Genomic DNA, 20,784 nt, shown 5'->3' with positions numbered 1-20,784 from the left:
GCCTGCTCTTAAATAGAAGAGGGCACATACCCCCTGCCTTCCTTCCTCCCACCTCTGGGAGACCATGGTTGGGGTGCATGTATGCTCTTGTACTCATGTCCTTGAGACAGCACAGACATTTGTAAGGTGACCTGCAGCTAAAGATGGTGTCTCCATTGTGAAATCAAGTTGGAAATAGAAAGCTATTAGCTATAGTATGTCCTTGCTGAGCATTTGTGAATGGTGTTCCCCTGTAAACTCTTGATATCTGCTGAGCAGATGTCTTATTTCCTGTGTTCTTTTAGGCTGGGAGCCATTTATTGAGCCCTGGCCGTGCTCTGTATCCTGGCAACAACAGGCAGCTAGTCGTCTCCATCCTCCTCGGCTGAAGCTGGAAGTCAAGGCCAAACACCGTTTGGATATCAATATCACCTCTGTACTAATTGGTGAGTGGAAAGCTGTCTTTAGAACATTGTTACCTTTCTGTGCGTAAGTCCCTTGTCTGGAAGACTGTTATTCCTGGTTTAGCAAATACTTGGGCCCATACCAGACAGTTTACTTATCACGGCTGCTTTCCTGGTAAACCCTAACCTGGCCTCATAATGCTTCTCAACCCATAGCTCTGGAGGTGGCATCCCATATTAATCCTCTCAGAGATCAAGCAAGAGCTTAGACTACATGGGAAACATTCATGTCCATGACAAACTTTCTCCCCATGATGCTTGGTCACTGGGACTTATTAAATGTCCTAGAAGTGAGTTTAGATTCGTTTCTCTCAGACTATTCACAGAATAATTCTTAAAAGGTATAATTTTGATTGTCTGTAGCAGGGTAGGTTGCTTGTGCTGTTTCCCATCAAGTAGCATGTTGACCTAACTCTGAAAATCACTGAGTTAAAGGGTTGCCAAGCTAATGGTGTGTGTTCTGAAAGTTTCTTTGACAACACTGAAATGTACATTCCTGGATTTGATGTAGTGTGTCAGAATCTTGTCTCTATACTTGCCTTTATATCAAAAGAAGAGTAACATCATCATACAGTCAGGTAGTGCCTACTTACACTATGAAAACTGCACTCGACTCTTTGAGTTACTGATCTACAGGATCTGATTTTTTGTAACACGGTAGTTACCTCTGAGTGATAGATAACACATACTACAGTTGTGCCTCAGTATCCAAAGGGATTGGTTCCAGTACCACACCCCATACCCCTCACCCACCCCCCACCCAAATCTGTGGATGCTCAAGTCCCTTGTAATAAAATGGCCTAGTACAATGAATGCAGTTGGCCCTCTGTATCCGCTGAAAACCCCACAGATAGGGAGGGCATACTACATTGAAAATCTATGCGCTTTCTTCAGTGTATGTGTTGGGTTGAGGCTCATAGAATATTCATTGGCTTATTCCATGTCCGACTAGGATGGAGAGAATGTTTAGTGAAATGGGACTGTAAGTTTATTGATCCCCAGATTTTAAAACCACTGTTATTTCATTAATTCCACCAACGTAATAGTAAATTGATCTCATGATTCTTCCATATTATTTTGGTCCCCATGTTATTTCTTATATAATCTGTTCATCTGGAAGTTTAGATAAAGTTTGGGACTCTTCTTTGAAAAGCTATAGTAAACGAGAGCTAACCTCACAAGAGTTCTATTGCTATTTCTGATGAGTATCTAATTAAAAATATCTTCCAAAAAGCATTCTTGTCAGTGGTAAAACTGTTCTTTTTTTAACCTTTAATTCCTTATTCCTAAAACTGTGCTGAAACCCAGAAACATTGCGGTGACCTCTTAGTGTTTAAATAAATATCATTTCTGTAGCTGAATATTGGAGCTGAAAAACAGAAACTAATCATTCTTGTTTTAAAAAGTGTAGTACTCTATGAATGACCCAATTTCATTCCTTTTTATGGCTGAGTGGGAAGGAAATCCCAAAAAAGAGGAGATGTGTGTATATGTATAGCTGATTCACTTTCCTGTACAGAAGAAACTAACACAACATTGTAAAGCAACTATACTCCAATAAAAATTAATTTAAAAAATAAATAAAAAGTGTAGTGCTTTAATTAGTATAAAAGGTCTTTATCCAAGTGTGGTGTGTAATTATTTTGCTCTTCCCGTTATGATTCTCCTCTCAAAAAAGTAAAACCACTCCTGGACAGTTGTCAGCTGGATTTCAGCCTCCTGAGTTTGGTGGTTTTTTAAATAGCCTCCTACTGGTCTTTCTGTCTCCAAACCCTGCCCCTTAGCATGGCATGTCATGCTGTTCACAAAGCAAGTTGTTCTCTTTTCTAGACTTCTTTGCTATGTCTCTATAGCCCAGTATGTTGTACCAAGTCACACCAGAGTATTCAGTGTTCCCTAAATGTGCCATGTACTTTCATGTCTTGAAGTCTGCATATGCTGTTCTCTCTGTCTGGAATGTCCCTGTATCCCTAATCCTATTGGTAACCCTACCTATTCTTCAAGACCCCGAACAAAGGTCCTTACCTCTCTGAAGATTGCCATGTGCTTTGGTGTGTATTCTTCCACTTCTGCCAGAGCAGAATAAATCTTCCCCTGTTCTGTGCTCCCATAGCATTTTATTTGTATCTTTGTTTTAGCTCCTTTCACATTGTGATATAGTTTTGTGATGGTGACTGTTTTGTTAATGTTAATTTCTTCCAGTGGAGTATGAGGTTCTTCAGGGGACCAGCTTTCTCAGAATCTAGTGTGGTGCCTAGCGTTTAGTCAGACATTCGATAAAAGCTTGTTTTGCTGAATTGAAGTCATCTGACTTGAACACCCAATCCTTTCTACTTCTGTTCTTAATTATCTTTGGGGACTTTTTTCTAGACCAATATATAAGTACCAAGGAATCGTGGATGGCAGATTACTGTAAACAGGACAAGGAAATAGATTCAACCACATCGGAAGACTGGATGGGCTCTTCAGTGGATCCTCCATGCTTTGGACAAAGTAAGATTTTTCTCTACAAATGTTTGACTAAATCACCTTTGATCTACAGAGCCATGTTTAATTGAGAAATTCAAATAGAACCATCATTTTCTATGGAAAAACCTACAGGAAATTCTGTCTTCTGTAGTTCTGTTTTAGTCTTTGGAAGGGACATTTTTTCTGGCACAAAACGCTGAACTCTTAATGTGAGCTCTAGTTTCACCATTGTGGGAGAGGAAGGACCTGCAGTATGCAATTCCTAAGTTCTGGTCATGTGGCACGTGAACTGGGGCACCTGGAGATGCATCAGGAGTGGCCATTGGTCAGTTTGTGTTTTACTCTTCAGAACATTTTAATTGATTGGACTTTAAGAACATCTTTTCAGTTTTGTAAATCTAGAGACAGAGAGGTTGGATATATTCTTGAAGAGAGGGAGGGCCGGCTCCCACGTGGAAGCAAGTGTTTAAAGGGGGGCCCTGTATTATAAAGTAGAAGAGAATTGAATACCCAGCCTCTTGAAGAAAGAGGAGTCAGTGTGTTCTCTGTTAACGATGTTTTCTTTCCTTATTTAATGCTTCGCCATGGAGCTCTGATTTCCTCAGAGCTGGGGAGATTGTGATGGCCAACTGCGTGGTCCTTAGTTGTTCCACAAGCCATTGTCATCCAAATTCAACTCAGCCCCAGTTCTTTCAGTGTGGTTTCTTTGGGGAGTTTTGGCTGGACTTCACATAGTTCATGAATACTTAACTGTTCCATCTGGTCTGCAAACGTGTCATGGGAAGATGGATTTTCTTAGTGTACGAAGTATTTGGTTCGTCTCTCCTCAGGGTGTATAAATGGACTTTCTATCTGCCTTGTACTTCTCGGAGGAGGGACAAGGACACGTCAGCTCTGCTTGCTCTCTGTATTCCCAGGCTGTTGCTTCTGAGTCTCAAGGCCATTGCTTAGGAGCCAGGGCTTTTCAGATATCATCAGCTTCAATTCTGGCTCCTCCTCTAACCTTCCCAATTTGTGTGTCAAGAGAATGTAACGTAGTCTACCCAGAAGACTCTGAATAATCTTTGTAATATGTAATGTGTCCTAGAGAATGTGTTTCTAAAAACATTATTCATGCAGAGGGATCTTAAATCCAGACTCAGTGCAAACACTAGGAAGGCCGAATCTTCAGGATTCTGATGAAGGAGTTTTCTTTTGTCCCTCTCCCACCGCTCCCCTCCCTCTTTATTTTAACATCTCCTCCTTTTTTTTTATAGTTAATAAGCTACCTTATTTATGTTAAATGCCTGCTAAATTAAATCTGGATTTTTATTTACTTACACATCTTTATGGTTACTTAGGCTTATAAAGGTGTAATGTATCTTTTTTATTAGGCATACACGAACATACCTAAATTTCCAAACCTCTTTACTTATTAAGAATTCTTGGATGGTAGAATAGCAGATGGGATTGTATTCTCTTACTAGGCCTACTAAAATAATTGTTGGGCATTCGTTTTGAAAGTCAGGAGGTTTGAATCTTGTTGAACTGATCACAAACCTTCAGCTCTTATTTAAGAATATTTAGTCACATTCCCCCCAAATTTGTGTATTTTATTCAGGTCAGCTTCAAAATGAGCCCTTGACTTAGAGGTTCTTAATATGAAATTCAGCCTAAGGGAGCTGCTGATTTCTTACTGTTCCTTTAGCAGGGGAAAGAAAATAATGGCCTCATTTTTGACATAATTATTGGCTTTGTTCAGGAAGGGCTGAGATTCTGCAAGTACACCTGGGTGGTATGGCACCTTAATTATTAGTTCATTAGTTTTGTATTCAAGGACATTTTGTGGAAATAACAACAACAAAAAAAAAATTCTAAAAGCTTCCATGTTTAATGTATAATATAAATAATACCATGAGATAACTTCTCAGAAGAGATTGTTGAAACTTGGAACACAGACTGATTCTTTCCCTTGAATTTTTGAGACCCGTGGGGGATTAGCATTCTACTGCTACTGCCTTTTCCAATTGGAATGGAGCGACTCCCACTAAAATCTGTACTGATTGCTCTTGGTAACTTTTCTATGCCATGTGAGAACATACATGCTTTAAATTAAAAATCCTCAAAAGGCTTGTCATTCTGTTCAAGTGACTGTGAGTACATTTTCTTTCCCCGATTGAGAAAAAAAAGGAGCATGCTCTGTTAGCACAGCCTCCACATTAAAAGCCAGCATAAAAACTGTCTTGCTCACCTTGTCAAGTACCTCCGTAGCTCTCAGTAGTCACTAAAGGAATGAGCCTGTAAGTGCATGATGCTTGCTATTTTTGTAATGTTCTCTATTTGTGCTTATGTTCTGGAGATGTCTTCTTTTTCACTATATTGATTCTTATGCTCTAACGTTGTCTCTCCTGTCTACCAGGCCTCCCCCTTGTCTACCTTAGAACTAGGAGTACAGCCAGTCTGACTAACCTAGAGCACCAGATCTATGCTAGAGGTACAGTACAGCCAAGCGAGGGCTTGCTTTATTTTCCTGTTTTAAGAACTGCCTTGTACATCGATTTTCCGTGAATATGGGACCTGAATGGGGGTATACCCAGTTGTGAATACTTTGCTTTAGTAACAGGAGAGATCATTTCCAACTAATGGACAAAGTGGCATCTTATATCAGAAGGAAGTGATGTGCTGATTCTCATTCTGTCTCTTCCATCTGCTTTAACCCTTAGTGGAAATGGAATCAACTTCACAGTGAATGATGCAGAAGCATCCAGTGTCAGTTAGAGGTGATGTCTCACACTGAAAAGCAAATGAATGGAAGAAAACCATCCTCCATCAAGCAGTGCTACCAGTCTTTATTTATAGAATACTCAGTGAATGTTATTCTTATGGTAATGCAAGGGGCTCGTGGAATAGGAGCTATAAAGATCAGGAATAGAGCTAAGAAAAAAAATTTCTGGTAAATAATTGCTTAGACACAAATCTTTTCTTTAGAAATGAATTGAGCTTCTTAGGAGGTAGAAAAGAGAATGTTCTTTGTTTGTATCTCTGATCCTTTAAGGTTCCTTGACTGGTAAGTAAATACGAGAGGAAAACATCATAAACATCAAGGAATTAGAATCCCAAGATGTTCAGTTCTTCATTTGTTTGAAGGAGTGCAGTTTAATTTGAATGATTTATGCTTATGCTTGGCTAACACCACCAGATCCTGGGTCATGGTCTATTTTGTAAAAAGGGCCTTTTGAGCTTCCTCTACTAGGAGTTCAGAACAAGGATATTAATGTGTGGGGGTAGTATTATGGTTTTTTCCTGAAAGTTTTACCAGGATGGGTGTTCGTGGGGAGGGCTCACGAGGCCCAGGATCCATGGATTTATACTTCTCAGCTTTTCTGTATCTGTTATTTCATCTTTCAGGCTAAGCGAAGCATCATTCCTTTTTAGCACGGGGACAGGAGCTCAGAGAAACTAAGTAACTTGCCTCCATTCACATGACTGGCTAGTAGCAGACCTGGGACTTTAATCTATTTCTCATGATTTACAAGCCAGGTCCTTCCTGATAGGCTGAGCTGCTTACGTAGCGTAAGAACCCGCACTGTTTATAATGGCCACATTGCCCTGGGGAGCAAATCCGCAGGGGCAGACATTTCCTCAGGTGGAGCCATTTAAGCTGAACTTGGACATGAGGAGCTTGGGGTTCTTTCAGCCTATGAACCAATTAGGTCTGGTCGCTAGAGGAGGTTTTCTGAGGCCACCAGGGAATACTGTTCTCTTTGGTGGACTTGGGGAGTTCTTTTTTTTTTTAAGTTTTTTCTAAAATTATTAATTAATTTATTTTTGACTGTATTGGGTCTTCGTTGTTGTGTGTGGGCTTTTCTCTAGTTGCGGCGAGCAGGGGCTACTCTTCGTTGCAGTGCGCGGGCTTCTCACTGCGGTGGCTTCTCTTGTTGCAGAGCATGGGCTCTAGGCGCAGGGGCTTCAGTAGTTGTGGCATGCGGGCTCAGTAGTTGTGGTTCGCAGACTCAGCAGTCGTGGCACACGGGCTTAGTTGCTCCGTGGCATGTGGGATCTTCCCGGACCAGGGCTCGAACCCACGTCCCCTGCGTTGGCAGGTGGATTCTTAACCACTGCGCCACCAGGGAAGTCCAGACTTGGGGATTTTGTTCTCTGGTGCTGTGTCCAAGGCAAGTACACAGTTGATTTGGACCCTAGTGTGGAAGATGTCAGATCTGTCCTCTGGTGTTGAGTTTGGATTTGTGAGCACTCCGTGTATTTTTATCCTCAGAGAGGCAGGTTGCTGAGGTCTCTGCTGGTATGTGTAATCCACACAAGAAGCTTGGGGACCTTAGCTGTGTGCTACCCAGGCTACTTAATTCCAAAGCAATACACTCGTGAATATCTTTCTATGGATTCCTAGCACTTTATTCTGTGTTACGATGTGATCAAAGCCGTGTGCCACCTGTTCTTTTTAAATCTAATTTGCAAATGGAAACTTTGAGTCTGGCTCACAGTGGGATATGAAAGCACATCTGGCTTCTTTTCCTCCTGGGCCCTTTATCTCCTGTAATAAAGCAGAGCAGCTCTCGCTTAGGGAGAGGGAAGTGCCTTTCAAGGTGCCACAGTGAGCACTGTTTACCCTGCTGACAGCTCTTAAATTTTTTACTCCCCCTCTGCTCTTGTCCGCAGCCTCACAGCTACTCCTTAATGTTCAACTTGATGAACACTAATTTTTTTTTTTTAAAGCAAACCTTGGAAACTAAGTGAGGCCATTGGGGTGAGAAATGGGCATATTCTAGGCAGAAATTATCTTTATATGTATCTGGGGTGTCTCTAAAAGCTAACCACAGAATTGTGGGAACACGCTGGAGACCACTCATTTACTTAGACACCCCTGAGCTGTTGTTCTTACCAAAACAGAACTCGCCTTAACCTGAAGTGGCTTGTTGTGCAGTGTTCAGAGCACTAACTTCTGAAAACTTTAGAAGCTACAAAGGGAAAACAAGAATGTCATTACTTTTTAAAAGACATGACGCTGACTTATGATATTGCCCTGTGCTGTTCTCGAGAAGTGGGAGAGGCAGGCCCTGGTGCAATTTGCCTTCTTCATTTCACTGGCAGGAAACATGCGGTCCTGGAAGACGAATTGAATTTTGCTATAGTGTTCTCAGTTGGAGATTGCAGTCACCTCTAGATGTCATTTTCTCCACAGCTGCAGACCATTTGGGTCCCGGTGTTTCTCGGGCTGTCTTTGTGCTTTAAAGCCAGACACACAGTAAGACTGGGCCTCGCCCTTTTCTGTTGGTGGGGCATGTGGTGGTGTTGAGCACATCAGCCAGGAGGCTCCCGGCACTGGGTTGCTGCTTCCTTTGTGGTTCCTGCTGCCACTCCCTCTTTCTTTGTGTGGCCAGTAGAGGAAATGCAGACCCTGGAAGGAGCCGGGGGCCTCTGCGGCGGGCGGGTCCCCGGGCAGCCCCCCGGGCAGCCCGGGCACCGGATCGCCTTCCTCAGCCTCCCCTCTGACTGCTTGCAGTGTTTAGAGTCAGGTCACAGTCTCCCTAGAATTTGATTACTTACAGTCTTGTATTGATCAGTGTTTCTTTCCAGTTTCCCTGGTGAGAAGCTGTTTTGTGAAGGAAATCATATTTTGCGCTCCTCTTGTAGTCTCCGTAGTCCCCGCCTGATAGCAGATGGTGGTGTTACCTGTGTAAAAAAAAATGAGCTCAAAATTTTATTTAAATAGCTTTGGGGTAGTATATTTTTGATCTTCCAGGGAGGAAAACCCACAACTGTTCATATAAGAGAATAGGAAAGAATGCTTTCATTTTGTTATAATATGCATAATATGACTCAAGTGTAACTCTTATATAAAAGGAGGCTTCCTTAAAGTACCAGTGTTTTGGACAAAGTGATACAAGTACACATGATCGATCTTGCCACAATTTAGGTTGTCCATTTAGACTGTATTTCTTGGGAGTAGTGGGGATCCATTTCTCTTTCTTTCCTGATGCCAGCCGTATTAGGTCTCATGCCCTTTTCTGAGATAAGGCCCATAAGAGTTGTGGGAGAATTGTGGGGTGAGAGTCGTGACACATCACAGTCAGTTGTCGGGGGGACCGAGTCATCTCGTAGCAGGCGGCAGAATACATGGAGACATCCCACTTGGCCTGTCAACACACCTGTGGCGGTTCCTTTTTTTCCTCTCCACCTTCAGCTCCTTTGCACAGAGACAATTTTGGGCACTGTCTCCAGGTATGGGGAGGGTGTCTGCTACACGGGCCAGGGCACATGCTGACGGCCTTCTGTTTGCTCACAGCAGAGATGAAGGCCCCAAAACGCCGGCAGCCATTCGTCCCTTTTGCTCTGAGGAATCACACGGGCTGCACTTTGTGGTTTGCCACCCTGACTACCACGCCCACCAGGTAAGGAACACTGAATCTGTCACCTAGAGCCATCTCTGCCACCAAAGGCTCTGTGTACCAGCCCAGCAGAGTAAGGTGGGGCCTCCCTGAGGCTCTTGGGATTGATTGTATTTGAATCAATAGCTTGCTGTCTTGCTGAGGTCTACGTTGGAGGTTCTGGTTCTGTGTAGAGTCTGTAGTCAGAGAAGCAGGTCTTGAGTCTGAAGTATCCAAATTGTGATCTTGATCCTGGTATCCATTTGTTTTTAAAGTAAAAGTTGAGCAAATTAAGGATGTGAAACAAAAGTCATTCCACCCTTTCTCCTCGGCCCCCATTCTACTTCCCCTTTTAAAACAAGCTGTATATGGTTATTAAGCCAAATGTTTTGCCCATTTTTCTTCCACAAGGGCTTGAAAACACCTCTCATATCCCCTCCTCCCCACCCGGAATTATCTTCCAAACCTAAAACGCACTGGAGTCCAGATGGAACTGGATGGAGTTAGGAGAACAAATGAGAGTCTACCTAAGCCAAGTGAGAACGTTCTCTTACAACTTTCTGCCTGCTTAGACCTTGGCTCAACTTGCCAAATGCAGGCTGATCTTTCCAGTTTAGGTAATAAAGTGTATGAAATGAGTAACAGAATCAGCTGATTTGAGACCATATTTCTCCCACCTCCACCAAGTATGAGAATGCTCTAGAGGAGACATCTTTGTTTTTCAAAAACAATTCAGGTCTGTTAAATTCTAGATAGTCACTTAAATACTACCGTTAAAAGTCATGACTAGTTTACATCACCCTCGGTGTACCAGACTCTGCTGCTGGTGGCAGGTGACTATGCAGTGATAGCTTTTAGCTGTTTCTAAAGTTTCGGTCATGAAGTTTTGATCGATCATGAAGATAACTTGAGTTACTGACCTTTTAGGTCCTCTTTTACAGCCAGGTTATGCAGCGTTATGTCTGTGAGTTGTGTTCTGGGAGGGTTTCTGCTTCCAGCCCTGAGCTGTGTGAGAGGGAGGTGGAGAGAAAGGGGGACTAGCTGGTATTGTCTGATTTCGTTCCAGGGCTGCACTGTCTCACAGCGGGAGTCCAGGGGTGGTTCCAGAAGGGAATGGAACATTTCTTGACGATGCTCACAATGTTAGCGAGTGGCGGGAAGTCCTCACGGGTGAAGAGATTCCCTTTGAATTTGAAGCAAGAGGAAAGCTAAGGCACAGGTAAAGCATGGTTTACTCTTTGCCTCAAAAAAAAGAAAAAAATAATTGTCTCTAGTGTTTTGCCTTTTCACTTTCCTTTGTTAATGACTTTAATGTTTTATTTTTAAAAGGTATTTAGGAAATCAGTGTTTCCTTTTTAAAAATATAATGACCATCTTGGAAATACACTTCTTTCCATTAATCATCCCTTTATTTGACATGTGAGGTGATAACTGGTGTGTTCCATGTAACTAATTCGGTTGAAGCCTAGACAGATCATAACCCTCCGGTTCATTGCATGATGGAGTGGTGACATGGTATTATTAAAAGGTTATCAGAGCATGTTGATTTCAATTTTAAGATACACATATGCCACAACACTTTTAGCAGGCAGATGGTTTCAGGAAGCAGAGCCAATAATGATAAGATACTCTGATTCTAAGGAGGAGAGAATAACTCACGTAGGGAGACTGCTCACTGATGCACTCAAAATCGCCAGCCAGAGGACGAGAATAAATGTGAAAGAACGTTGTGTCTAGTTACTGAGAGATCATAAAATATGTAGGAGAATGTTCTTTTATATGCACGCATTTTTAAGTGGAAGGGCTGTCCAGTGGATAACGAGTAGGTTAAGATTTTAGTGTTTGAGCCTCATTATCTCACATTTCAGAGATTGGCTTCAGCCTTCTGTGGTCACATGCGTTCATGGTGCTTTAATTCTTTGTGTGCAAACCTGCTCCTCAAACACTTCTTCCTTCTGTATAGCTCTGCACCGGCGCACATTACTCCCTAGCGGCACGAGTTCTGAACTTGAGGGCCTCCAGTGATTTTCAGCAAAAAAAATAGTTAAAAAAAAAAAATGACTGTGCTGGGCACATGTACCTGGAAGCCACATTAGAATTTCCAGGGATGAGTGGTGAGCATTTTTCTGTTCTACAAGGTTCCTGGAGAAGCTAAATTATAGAACTGTTCACTGTAGTTCTTAATAAGCACTGCCTCTGTTGTATCAGAAGGGGTTTGGCCTTTTTGTCATTTCTGTTTTAGTTTCTATGTTTTGTAACCCATTTCAAGTCCCACCTGCCTGCTTGAATTCATCGAAATGAATGCCTTCTCTGGTGTTTTCCCCTTTGGCATTCTGTCCCCCACACCCTGCCTTCCTCCCCACTTTCCTTCCTGTCAGCCTCAAATCCACTTCCCTATTTCAGGCTTCTGGCTTGAATTAGGCAAAATCTAAAAATAGAATTAAATGTGCAGTTTCCTCCTGTTCCTCCTGTCCTGCCCACTGCCTTCTACTGCAGTTTCAGCTGCGCACTTCAGTCTGGAAACTCTGCGGGCTCCGTCTCTCGTTACCGTGTCTGTAGTCTTGTAGGACCAAAGCCCAACGACTGAGTGTGGTTCTGAGAGAAGCAGGAGATTCCACAAAAGAACCAAGGAGAAAATGTCATTTTAGGCATTTCCAAGAGTATGGTTGTGTGATTAAATTGCTAGCACAGCATTTCTGCTACCCCACTGAACCACTTGTAGCTGATGTCATTTCATAAAGTTTGAGGTAGGGGTCGGTGGGGGACAGACCTGAGCTAGTTCACAGGATTCACGTGGTTTGTATAAAGGGAGGGCAGATGCCACTCTTGCTCAGGCTTTATAGATCTTGCAGCTTTGTTTTAAGTGTGAGACTCAGTCAAAATATCCTCTTGATTTCCCTTGCATTAGGTAATCACCGAAAGGTTTATTTAGACAACTGGGTTTTTATGTCATTATATAGTAAATCCGATTTCAGGCTCTGCTTCTACTTCTCTTCCCTGGATAGGATTGTGCTTAATGTCTTTTTCTGTGTTCTGCCTGACAGACACACCCATGACCTCCGGATCCATCAACTGCAAGTGAGAGTGAATGGCTGGGAGCAAGTGAGCCCAGTGTCAGTGGACAAAGTCGGGACCTTTTTCCGATACGCTGCGCCAGATAAGAATTCCTCTTCCTCTACGGTGCGCGGCTGTGGAAAGCGTGTTCAGTGGCAGGATTGTGGCCTAGCCACACCCCCTTAAAGCCGGGCCGTCAGACAGGCCTGTAGTAGCCTTGCTCTTGTGACATTTTCTTCTTCTTCATTTTTCCTAGCCCAGGAGGAATACCCAAGATTATTTGGGTCAGTCATAGGCATTGGTAATCACTATGTAGATAAGCCAGCCAATGGTTAGCTTTAGTAGAGAAACAAGATCTAAGATTGGCACGAACACATATTATCCAACCTGTGTAGATCCATTTTATACTCACCCGGGCCAACCGGCAATTTGCGAGTTTGCCAAACATATATTGGCTTTATTTCACATGTTGTTATGCTTCCTTTATACACTGTCTTCTTTACGCTTTTATAATGCTGCTCCTTGATCTTTCTAGCTCCGTGTCTCCAAATTCTCCTCTCCGGCATAAAGATAGATGTCCACTGTTGTTTATTTTCTGATCATGCATCCTCTCACACACCCTTGCCCTGATTTTACCCCAGCCTATAGTTCTAGGGGTTGGAGGGCCAGCCTTGGGGAATGTGGCATCCCTGACTAGAATGTGCAGGCAGAGGCTGACATCCTAGCTGATATGACCACCACGGGTGCTCTTGCCAGATACTCATGGGGTAACTGTGCTCAGTTTTGAGTAGCCAGTGATAAATAGGAAAGCACAGATTTGCAGAGATATTGTAGCCTTCCTCATGCTTGCTGCTTCATGAAATATATTCTTGGAGGACACTGTTCTTTTCATTGTTCTTCTCTTGTGCCCCAAGTTTCTTAGAAAAAGAAACTTCCTTTCAAAGTTACTTTTCTGCCTAAGTTCATGTCAGTAATAAAAGGACTAATTCCCCCCGGAGATACCTTTCTATTTATTGATGCATTCTGGAGAAATTTTGTATATCCTGAATGGTTGTAAAATGAATATTGCTGTTCCCATTTTTTCCAAGATGTTTCCTTTTCATAGTAGAACATACTTTACCTAAGAGTATTTATAAAACCACCTTTTCAAGCAACTTATATTGTCATTGAATTTAACGATGCCTGTTATCTTAGGTCTGTACTGAATCTCTGACTTTTGGAATCTTTCTTAGATTGGTAGCCCAAGCAGTAGGACAAATATTATCCATCCCCAGGTTTATGTGAGTATGATTTTCCTGTGTCACTGTGTTTACACACATAGTTCTTGATGACCACTGGACCTTTTTCCTTTTCTATTAATATTTCCTTCCTTTTACAAGAACTTGCAAGAAAATGTTTTCACCTAACTTAGTATGTGAGACTGAATATTACAGGGAAGGAGAACAAAAGGCAAATGTTTTAGTCCAAGGTCTCCTTTTCTCTCCAAGTTAAATATAAATTAACCTTTGTATGGCTATACATATTTTATAGGTTTTGGCCCAAAGGTCATGAAAATAACTAAGAATGAAAAATAGATTTTTTTCTTCCCTCATCTGATTTTTGAAACATCACCACAGGATGACATTAAAATGCTTTTTTGAGGTTTTTGCTTATAATTTCTTTTCCCTGAGGCTAGTAAGTTTTAAAATGTGAAATTTCAGATAAGCATAGAGGCAACAAGATCAAGATTTAAAACAACTGTTATTGGGCCTTGGCTCTCCTGGGGCTTTACTGGGCTGGGTCACTGGAAGCTTTGGTGATGATTGTGTCCCTCTAATAACACCCTAGAAGACTGTACTTTGCCTTTTCATTAGGACTTTCTAGAAAGTTTGGTTCAAAACATGGAGCTTGTCATTTGATTGTTTATTAGGTTGGTTTTCACATACTGTTTGCTTTAATGAAAACAACTGGCAGTATGGGAAGCCTGGATGTCGTGTCATTTGTTTCTCCCATCAACAAGCACTATCAGTATGTTCTGGATACACAGAATAATAGCTTTAGAAACCTTCTCTTTGGTATGCCTAATGTGGAATTTTATACTTAAAAAAATTGCTAAATTCCTGGCACATGGTAGCAGTACAGAATGTGTTTTGAGTATGTGAATGAACATATGCAAAAAGAAAGTAGTGGCTGCATCCAACCAAGACCATAAATAAATGATTTCCCTCCATTATCTTGAGTTTCTTGGTGTTCAGAAAAAGAGTGATTACTGAACAGAACTTAGAAAATTATTGTGAAGAAGAAGTTTGTTTTTAAAGTTCTTTGATATACAAATGTTGGTTTTTTTATAGGCATGTCAACAAATAGTGTATGGGCATATCGAGTAAATTTTATGACATTTAGAAAAAAAAGTTATTTTTCCTGTGAAAGGTGTACTAGTACAAACAACTCTTTAGAATTGGCTGTTACTGTAGTGAGTATTAAGAGGGTATTCACTCCTATTAAAGTGGAGTGGTTTTAGGGCTTAATGACTCATTTCACTGAAGAGCTATAGTAATAATAAGATGCTTTAGATGTAGGCATTCTGGTCGGTATTATTGTATTCTGTATGTTTTTCAAAAGCACAGCTAAACTCTTTATTACTTTTCTCTTTTTCACAGTTCTCTTCACTCCCACCTGTCCGGGTCGTCTTTGCAGTGACCATGGAAGGCAGTGCTCGGAAAGTGATCACTGTCCGATCAGCCCTCATTGTGAAGAACAGACTTGAGACGCCAATGGAACTAAGACTGGACAGCCCATCAGCTCCAGACAGTAAGTTTTGACATTGTCCTTCTTTTACCCTAGATGGACTTTGGGGTGGGCAACCACTCCTGAAACTGCTAACCCGTGTTTCTGTGGCAGAGCCCGTGGTCCTTCCCGCCATCATGCCAGGTGATTCATTTGCCGTGCCTTTACACCTCACTTCTTGGCGGCTGCAGGCCCGGCCCAAAGGACTGGGTGTGTTTTTCTGTAAAGCTCCTATTCACTGGACCAATGTAGTGAAGACTACAGAGGTTAGTAGCAGCAAACGAGAGTGCCACTCTATGGATGCGGAAAAAAGCCGTTTCTTCAGGTATGTGTGGCACAGCAGTGACATGTGTATTTTACCATTTTTTCTTCATTCTTTCTCTAAGGACCCTTAGTGATTCAGTTGTGCTTATTTAAAGCCCTAAAGTTCTTACTCCTTAAGTTCTTTTATTCCCTAAGTGTTAGGTTCGTACGAATTCATGGGTTAACCGTGGGCGGGAGCGTGGCAGTTACTTATCTAATATTTATGGAAGAAACAATCACAAACCCATTACTCACACATATACGATTAGAAACTGGTGTGTCTGCATCAGCATAAAGAGAAGACATGTAGGGAGGGAAGAAAAAACAATGACCAGTTCCCATTCCTAAATTGGGAAGCAAAATCCTGGGGTTGGGAGTTTTTCAAATGACTCAAAGGAATTTGGGTGAAGGTTCATGCACCTAGTGCTGACTTTTCATGGGGACTGTGACAAAATTATATTGTCATTTAGACTCCTGTCTCCTCTTCTGAAGAGTGCAAGTAATATGTTACTAAATTCATATGTTAGAAAAAATACTGGATTGCTATTGTTAGATCCTTCTAAACTTAGACTTTAAACTTATTTAGATTAGAGGTGATCAGCTTTAGTTTCCTTTATAGCAAAAACAGGCATCCACTTAGTTAAACTTACAGAGGAGTAGAAGACTGTAAATAATTCCACTGTACCCTTTATTGAGATTTGCCAGTTGTTGAGAGACTAAAGGGAGAAACAGATAAATACACAGACAAAATCGGTGACTTTAACACTTCCCTGTCAGTAATTTATAAAACAAACCAACAAAAACAATAAACACATAAGCGGATTTGAACAATGCTGTCAACCAGCTTGTCACAGTGGGCATTTATAAAGCACTGTAACCAACAATTCCAGATTGCACGTTCATTTCAAGTATGTGTGGAACATTCATCAGGAGAGGCCATCTACTGGGCCATAAGATCAATAAATATTAAAGAATTGAAACCCTACACAATGTATTTCATCATTATAATAGTATTAAACTGGAAACCAAAACAATAAGATGCTTACAAAACCCCCAAATACTTGAAAATTAAACAATACATTTCTAAACAACCCATGGTCAAAAAGACATCACAAAGGAAATATTTCAAAGTGAATAATAATAAAAACTGGACACATTAAAATGTAGGAGTTGCAGCAAAAGCAGTTCTAAAGGGAACTGTATAGCTTTTAATGCTCGCATTAGAAAATAAGGAAGATGTAAAATCACTGATGTAAACTTGTACCTTAAGGTAGAAGAATAAATTAAACACATGGAAACAGGAAGAGAAAAAGGGAACATGGAAATCAGCGAGGCAGACAACAGCCAGCAGGAAAACCGACAATGTCAAAACTGGCTGTTTGAAAGGGTTCATAAATTTGATAAACCTCTAGTAAGACCAATCATGAAAAGCGAGAAGACACAAACTAGCGTATAAGGAATGCAAAATGGAGAATTATTATAGGTCCTGCAGATATTAAAAGGATTAAAAGGAGAGGTATGAACAATTTTATACAAATAAATTCCACACTGGAATGACAAATTTCTTGAAAAACACAGATTACCAAAAGTAATGCAAAGAAGAAACAAAAAATCCAAATGGCCCAATATCTATTAAAGAAATTTAATTTATAATAAAATACCTTTACTCAAAGAACATTCTAGGACCATATAACTTCATTAGTGAATTCTACCAGATGTTTAAGGAGAAAATCATACCAGCTTTTTGCAGACGCTTTCAGAAAGTAGGGGAGGAGGGAATAGTTCTGACTCATTTTATGAGGCCAGCATATCCCTGATACCAAAACTGATACAATTATTATCAAAAAAAGAAAGCTACAAACCAGTATTCCCCCATGAAGAGATGCAAAAATTCTTGACAAAATACTACCAAATAGCTTCCAGCAAGTGTGGTTTATCCCAGTTAAGATTAGCTTAACATTTGAAAATTGATAAATTTTTTTTAAAAAAAGCATGAGACCTAATAAATTTATCAAGATTTTAGGGTTCAAGATCAACCTATAGAAATCAATAATTATATGCTATATTCTAGCCATGAACAATTGAAAAATGTGATTTAAAAACACCGTTTACAATACCACCAAAAAAAATTTAATTATTCAGGAATCAGTCTAAGGAATGATGTACCAGTCTTTTACCCTAAAAATTACAAAACGTTGCTGAGTGATATTAAAGAAAATCTAATAACTAAGTGGAAAGATATAACCACGTTCACAGATTGGAAGACTCACGTATTGTTAGGATTTCCATTCTCGCTAAATTGATCTGCAGATACCACCCAATTGGTTATCAACAGGATAATGAATTTTTAAAAAATGGTATATTCACACATTGCCATATGAAATACTGATGCATACAACAGCATGGCTGAATGTTGTTGAAACTTAATGTTATGCAAAAAAAAAACCCAGACACAAAGAGTTGTACATATTGTATCATTCCATTTATATGCAGTTCAAGAACAGCCACAACTAATTTATAATGATAAATCAGAAAGTGGTTGCTTGAATGATGGGAGAGGATATTGATTGGAAAGGGATATGAGGGAACTTTCTGGAGTGAGAGAAATATTCTGTAATTGGTTTTGGGTTATGGTTGTAGAGGTGTCTATAATTGTCAAAATTCATCAGACAGAACATTTAAAATCTGTACGTTTTATTGTCATTTGATTATGCCTTAGTGAATGTGTTTGGATTGAAAACTGCAAATATCTTACTAAATTATTGTGCCATTTTAATGTAATCCTGTCTCATACTTAGCTAAGGAGAAAAAAATTCAAGCTCTTCATTCAAGCTGATGACTTTTACACCATTTTGTCGTCCTAGGTTTTGTGTGGCCATAAAGAAAGAGAATTATCCAGATTACATGCCCTCCAACATATTTTCTGACAGTGCAAAACAGATTTTCAGACAGCCTGGGCATACCATATATCTCCTGCCGACAGTGGTAATCTGCAACTTGCTACCTTGTGAACTTGATTTTTATGTTAAAGGAATGCCCATTAATGGGACACTGAAACCTGGCAAGGAGGTGGCTCTCCACACAGCTGATACCTCCCAGAACATTGAACTGGGTAAGGATTTAGTCAAATAATTATCTGTAATAATTCTGTGAACGTGTCAGTGGATATTTTATGACTATTTGGGAAAGTTTTAGAGAAATTGTAGCACATATAATACCTCAATAAGCCAGCTCAAAGGATTTATGCAGTTAAAAAAAGAAAAGCAAAACTTCTAATGTAGAAAATCATTGAAACAAAAAACCCGAACAAAACTAAAAGATTTACAGAGCAAGCACTCAACACAGCCTTTTTTTTTTTAAAAATAAATTTATTTATTTATATTTTTGGCTGCGTTGGGTCTTCGCTGCTGTGCACACGGGCTTTCTCTAGTTATGGCGATTGGGGGCCACTCCTCATTGCGGTGCGTGGGCTTCTCATTGCGGTGGCCTCTCCTGCGGCAGAGCACAGGATCTAGGTACGCAGCCTTCAGTAGCTGTGGCATGAGAGCTCAGTAGTTGTGGCTTGTGGGCTCCAGAGCGCAGGCTCAGCAGTTGTGGTGCACAGGCCCAGTTGCTCCATGGCATGTGGGATCCTCTTGGTCCAGGGCTCAAACTCTTGTCCCCTGCATTGGCAGGCGGATTCTTAACCACTGCGCCACCAGGGAAGCCCCAACACAGCCTTTTTTCTTAATGTTGCTCACTGGACGTGTGAGTAAAGGAAGTCATTTCATCTTTTCAAACGGTGCTTTTTACCAGCTGCAGAATGAGCAAAATCATATGTCTCTTCTCTTTTCACGAAAGGGAAAAACGTTAGGTAAGCATGTACTGTGTACTTCAGGCAGTATGTCAAATACCTTCATATACTTGATCTTATATAATCCTTACAGCAATAGTTATTTGTCCCATTTTACTGACAAAGACATTGAGGTTTGGAATAGTTAATGAATCAAGTAATTTCATTTGTAGGGATGAATGAAGTCAAGGGAGGGGGGTCATTATCATATTTGTAGCACATGTAGCAACAAGGTACTTCTGGATTTGGGACAGGAAGTAATTTTTCTTTAAGGCTGTTGTAGACATGTTGAAATAATAAGGACTTAGATATTTACCTTTTCACAGTTTTGTGATTCCATAACATCATCTCATTTGATCTTCACAACAATGGATGTTTCAGGCAGAGGGACAGCTGTTTTCCCCATTTTACTGATGAGGATCCTGAAACTCACTGAACTTCAGCAATGTGTCCCCCAGTGATAAGCTTACATTTTTGAATATGTAAATCCTTGAGCTTAATTTAGAAAAGAAAAACAGTGCAATTCTGGTTGTCTGTTTTAAAGAAAATAGGTCTTTGTCCTGACATTTATTATTTCTTCAACTAATATTTGTTGAGTCCCTGTATGGAATGGGAATGTCCTGCCCCCACCCCCCTCATCACGGCATGCACACCAAGCACTCCTCATCTTCACACTCATGCTCCCTGTGGATCGTCACTTTTAATAAGAAGCCCGAGCAGTAGATACTGTTATTATCCCCATTTGGCAGATGGACACAGTGAGGTTAAATGGCTTGCCACACATCATGCAGCTGTGAGGACAGACTGGGAATTTGAAGCCAGGCAGGGAGGCTGCAGAAAACCTTAACTCTTACTCTCTACTTGCCTTTACTGGGTTTCAGTCACCCAGCTGAAGGCCTGAGGTATAGTAAACTCTTAATACCAGAGCTGTTATTGATAACCTTTGGGTACTTTCATTCTTCGAATTATTATGCAGTTCAGACTCCCTAGTGTGACTTCTAGACCGTATTTATTCTCATCCCAGCTAAAGGAAGATGGCCATTCTAATGAGATTTTTGCCTGTTGAATACGTGGTTATTGATTTTTCCAGAGCAATCCAATTCAGTTTGGCTGTGGACTGTTTTGACAAACTAAAGTGAGAACTCTGAAAGACAATAGCTTGTATCTTCTTTAGGGGTGTCATTGGAAAATTTTCCACTCTGTAAAGAATTGCTTATTCCATCTGGAACCCAAAACTATATGGTAAGAATGAGGCTCTATGACATCAACCGGCGGCAGCTGAACCTCACTATCCGGATCGTGTGTCGAGCAGAAGGATCTTTAAAGATCTTCATTTCGGCTCCGTATTGGTTGATTAACAAAACAGGTATGTACAGAGGATGCTCAAGTAGGCCTTTGGAGTTGGTCGTGGGAATTCAGATTTATCTGCTCAGCTAACTAAATGGAGCCAATGCAAACAGATTACCTCAGCAGTATAAGCTGCTAAACTTACTTTCCTGTTTCCATAAGAAGTGCTTAATCATGGTCAAGACTGGCCTTTTGGACAACGACT

The 20,784-nt window shown here is 40.8% G+C and overlaps 1 protein-coding gene across 6 annotated transcripts in view; it reads left to right on the top strand.

Moving 5' to 3' along the window:
• Positions 1–20,784, top strand: part of VPS13D (vacuolar protein sorting 13 homolog D) — a 244,821-nt gene that overhangs the window by 85,648 nt on the left and 138,389 nt on the right. For 5 of the 6 annotated variants that reach the window (XM_082649814.1, XM_082649811.1, XM_082649812.1 and 2 more), the window contains 10 exons: positions 285–425; positions 2,814–2,936; positions 9,196–9,301; positions 10,344–10,496; positions 12,322–12,457; positions 13,564–13,611; positions 14,971–15,121; positions 15,212–15,422; positions 18,265–18,512; positions 20,407–20,598. In XM_082649814.1, coding sequence (XP_082505940.1) covers positions 285–425; positions 2,814–2,936; positions 9,196–9,301; positions 10,344–10,496; positions 12,322–12,457; positions 13,564–13,611; positions 14,971–15,121; positions 15,212–15,422; positions 18,265–18,512; positions 20,407–20,598 — 1,509 coding nt within the window. The remainder of the gene's footprint in view (positions 1–284; positions 426–2,813; positions 2,937–9,195; positions 9,302–10,343; positions 10,497–12,321; positions 12,458–13,563; positions 13,612–14,970; positions 15,122–15,211; positions 15,423–18,264; positions 18,513–20,406; positions 20,599–20,784) is intronic. The other variant, XM_082649813.1, reaches the window with a different exon arrangement.

Source organism: Grampus griseus, assembly GCF_964374135.1.
Source record: "Grampus griseus genome assembly, chromosome: 1".
Lineage (NCBI taxonomy): Eukaryota > Metazoa > Chordata > Mammalia > Artiodactyla > Delphinidae > Grampus > Grampus griseus.
This window is presented reverse-complemented; position numbering and strand designations above follow the sequence as displayed.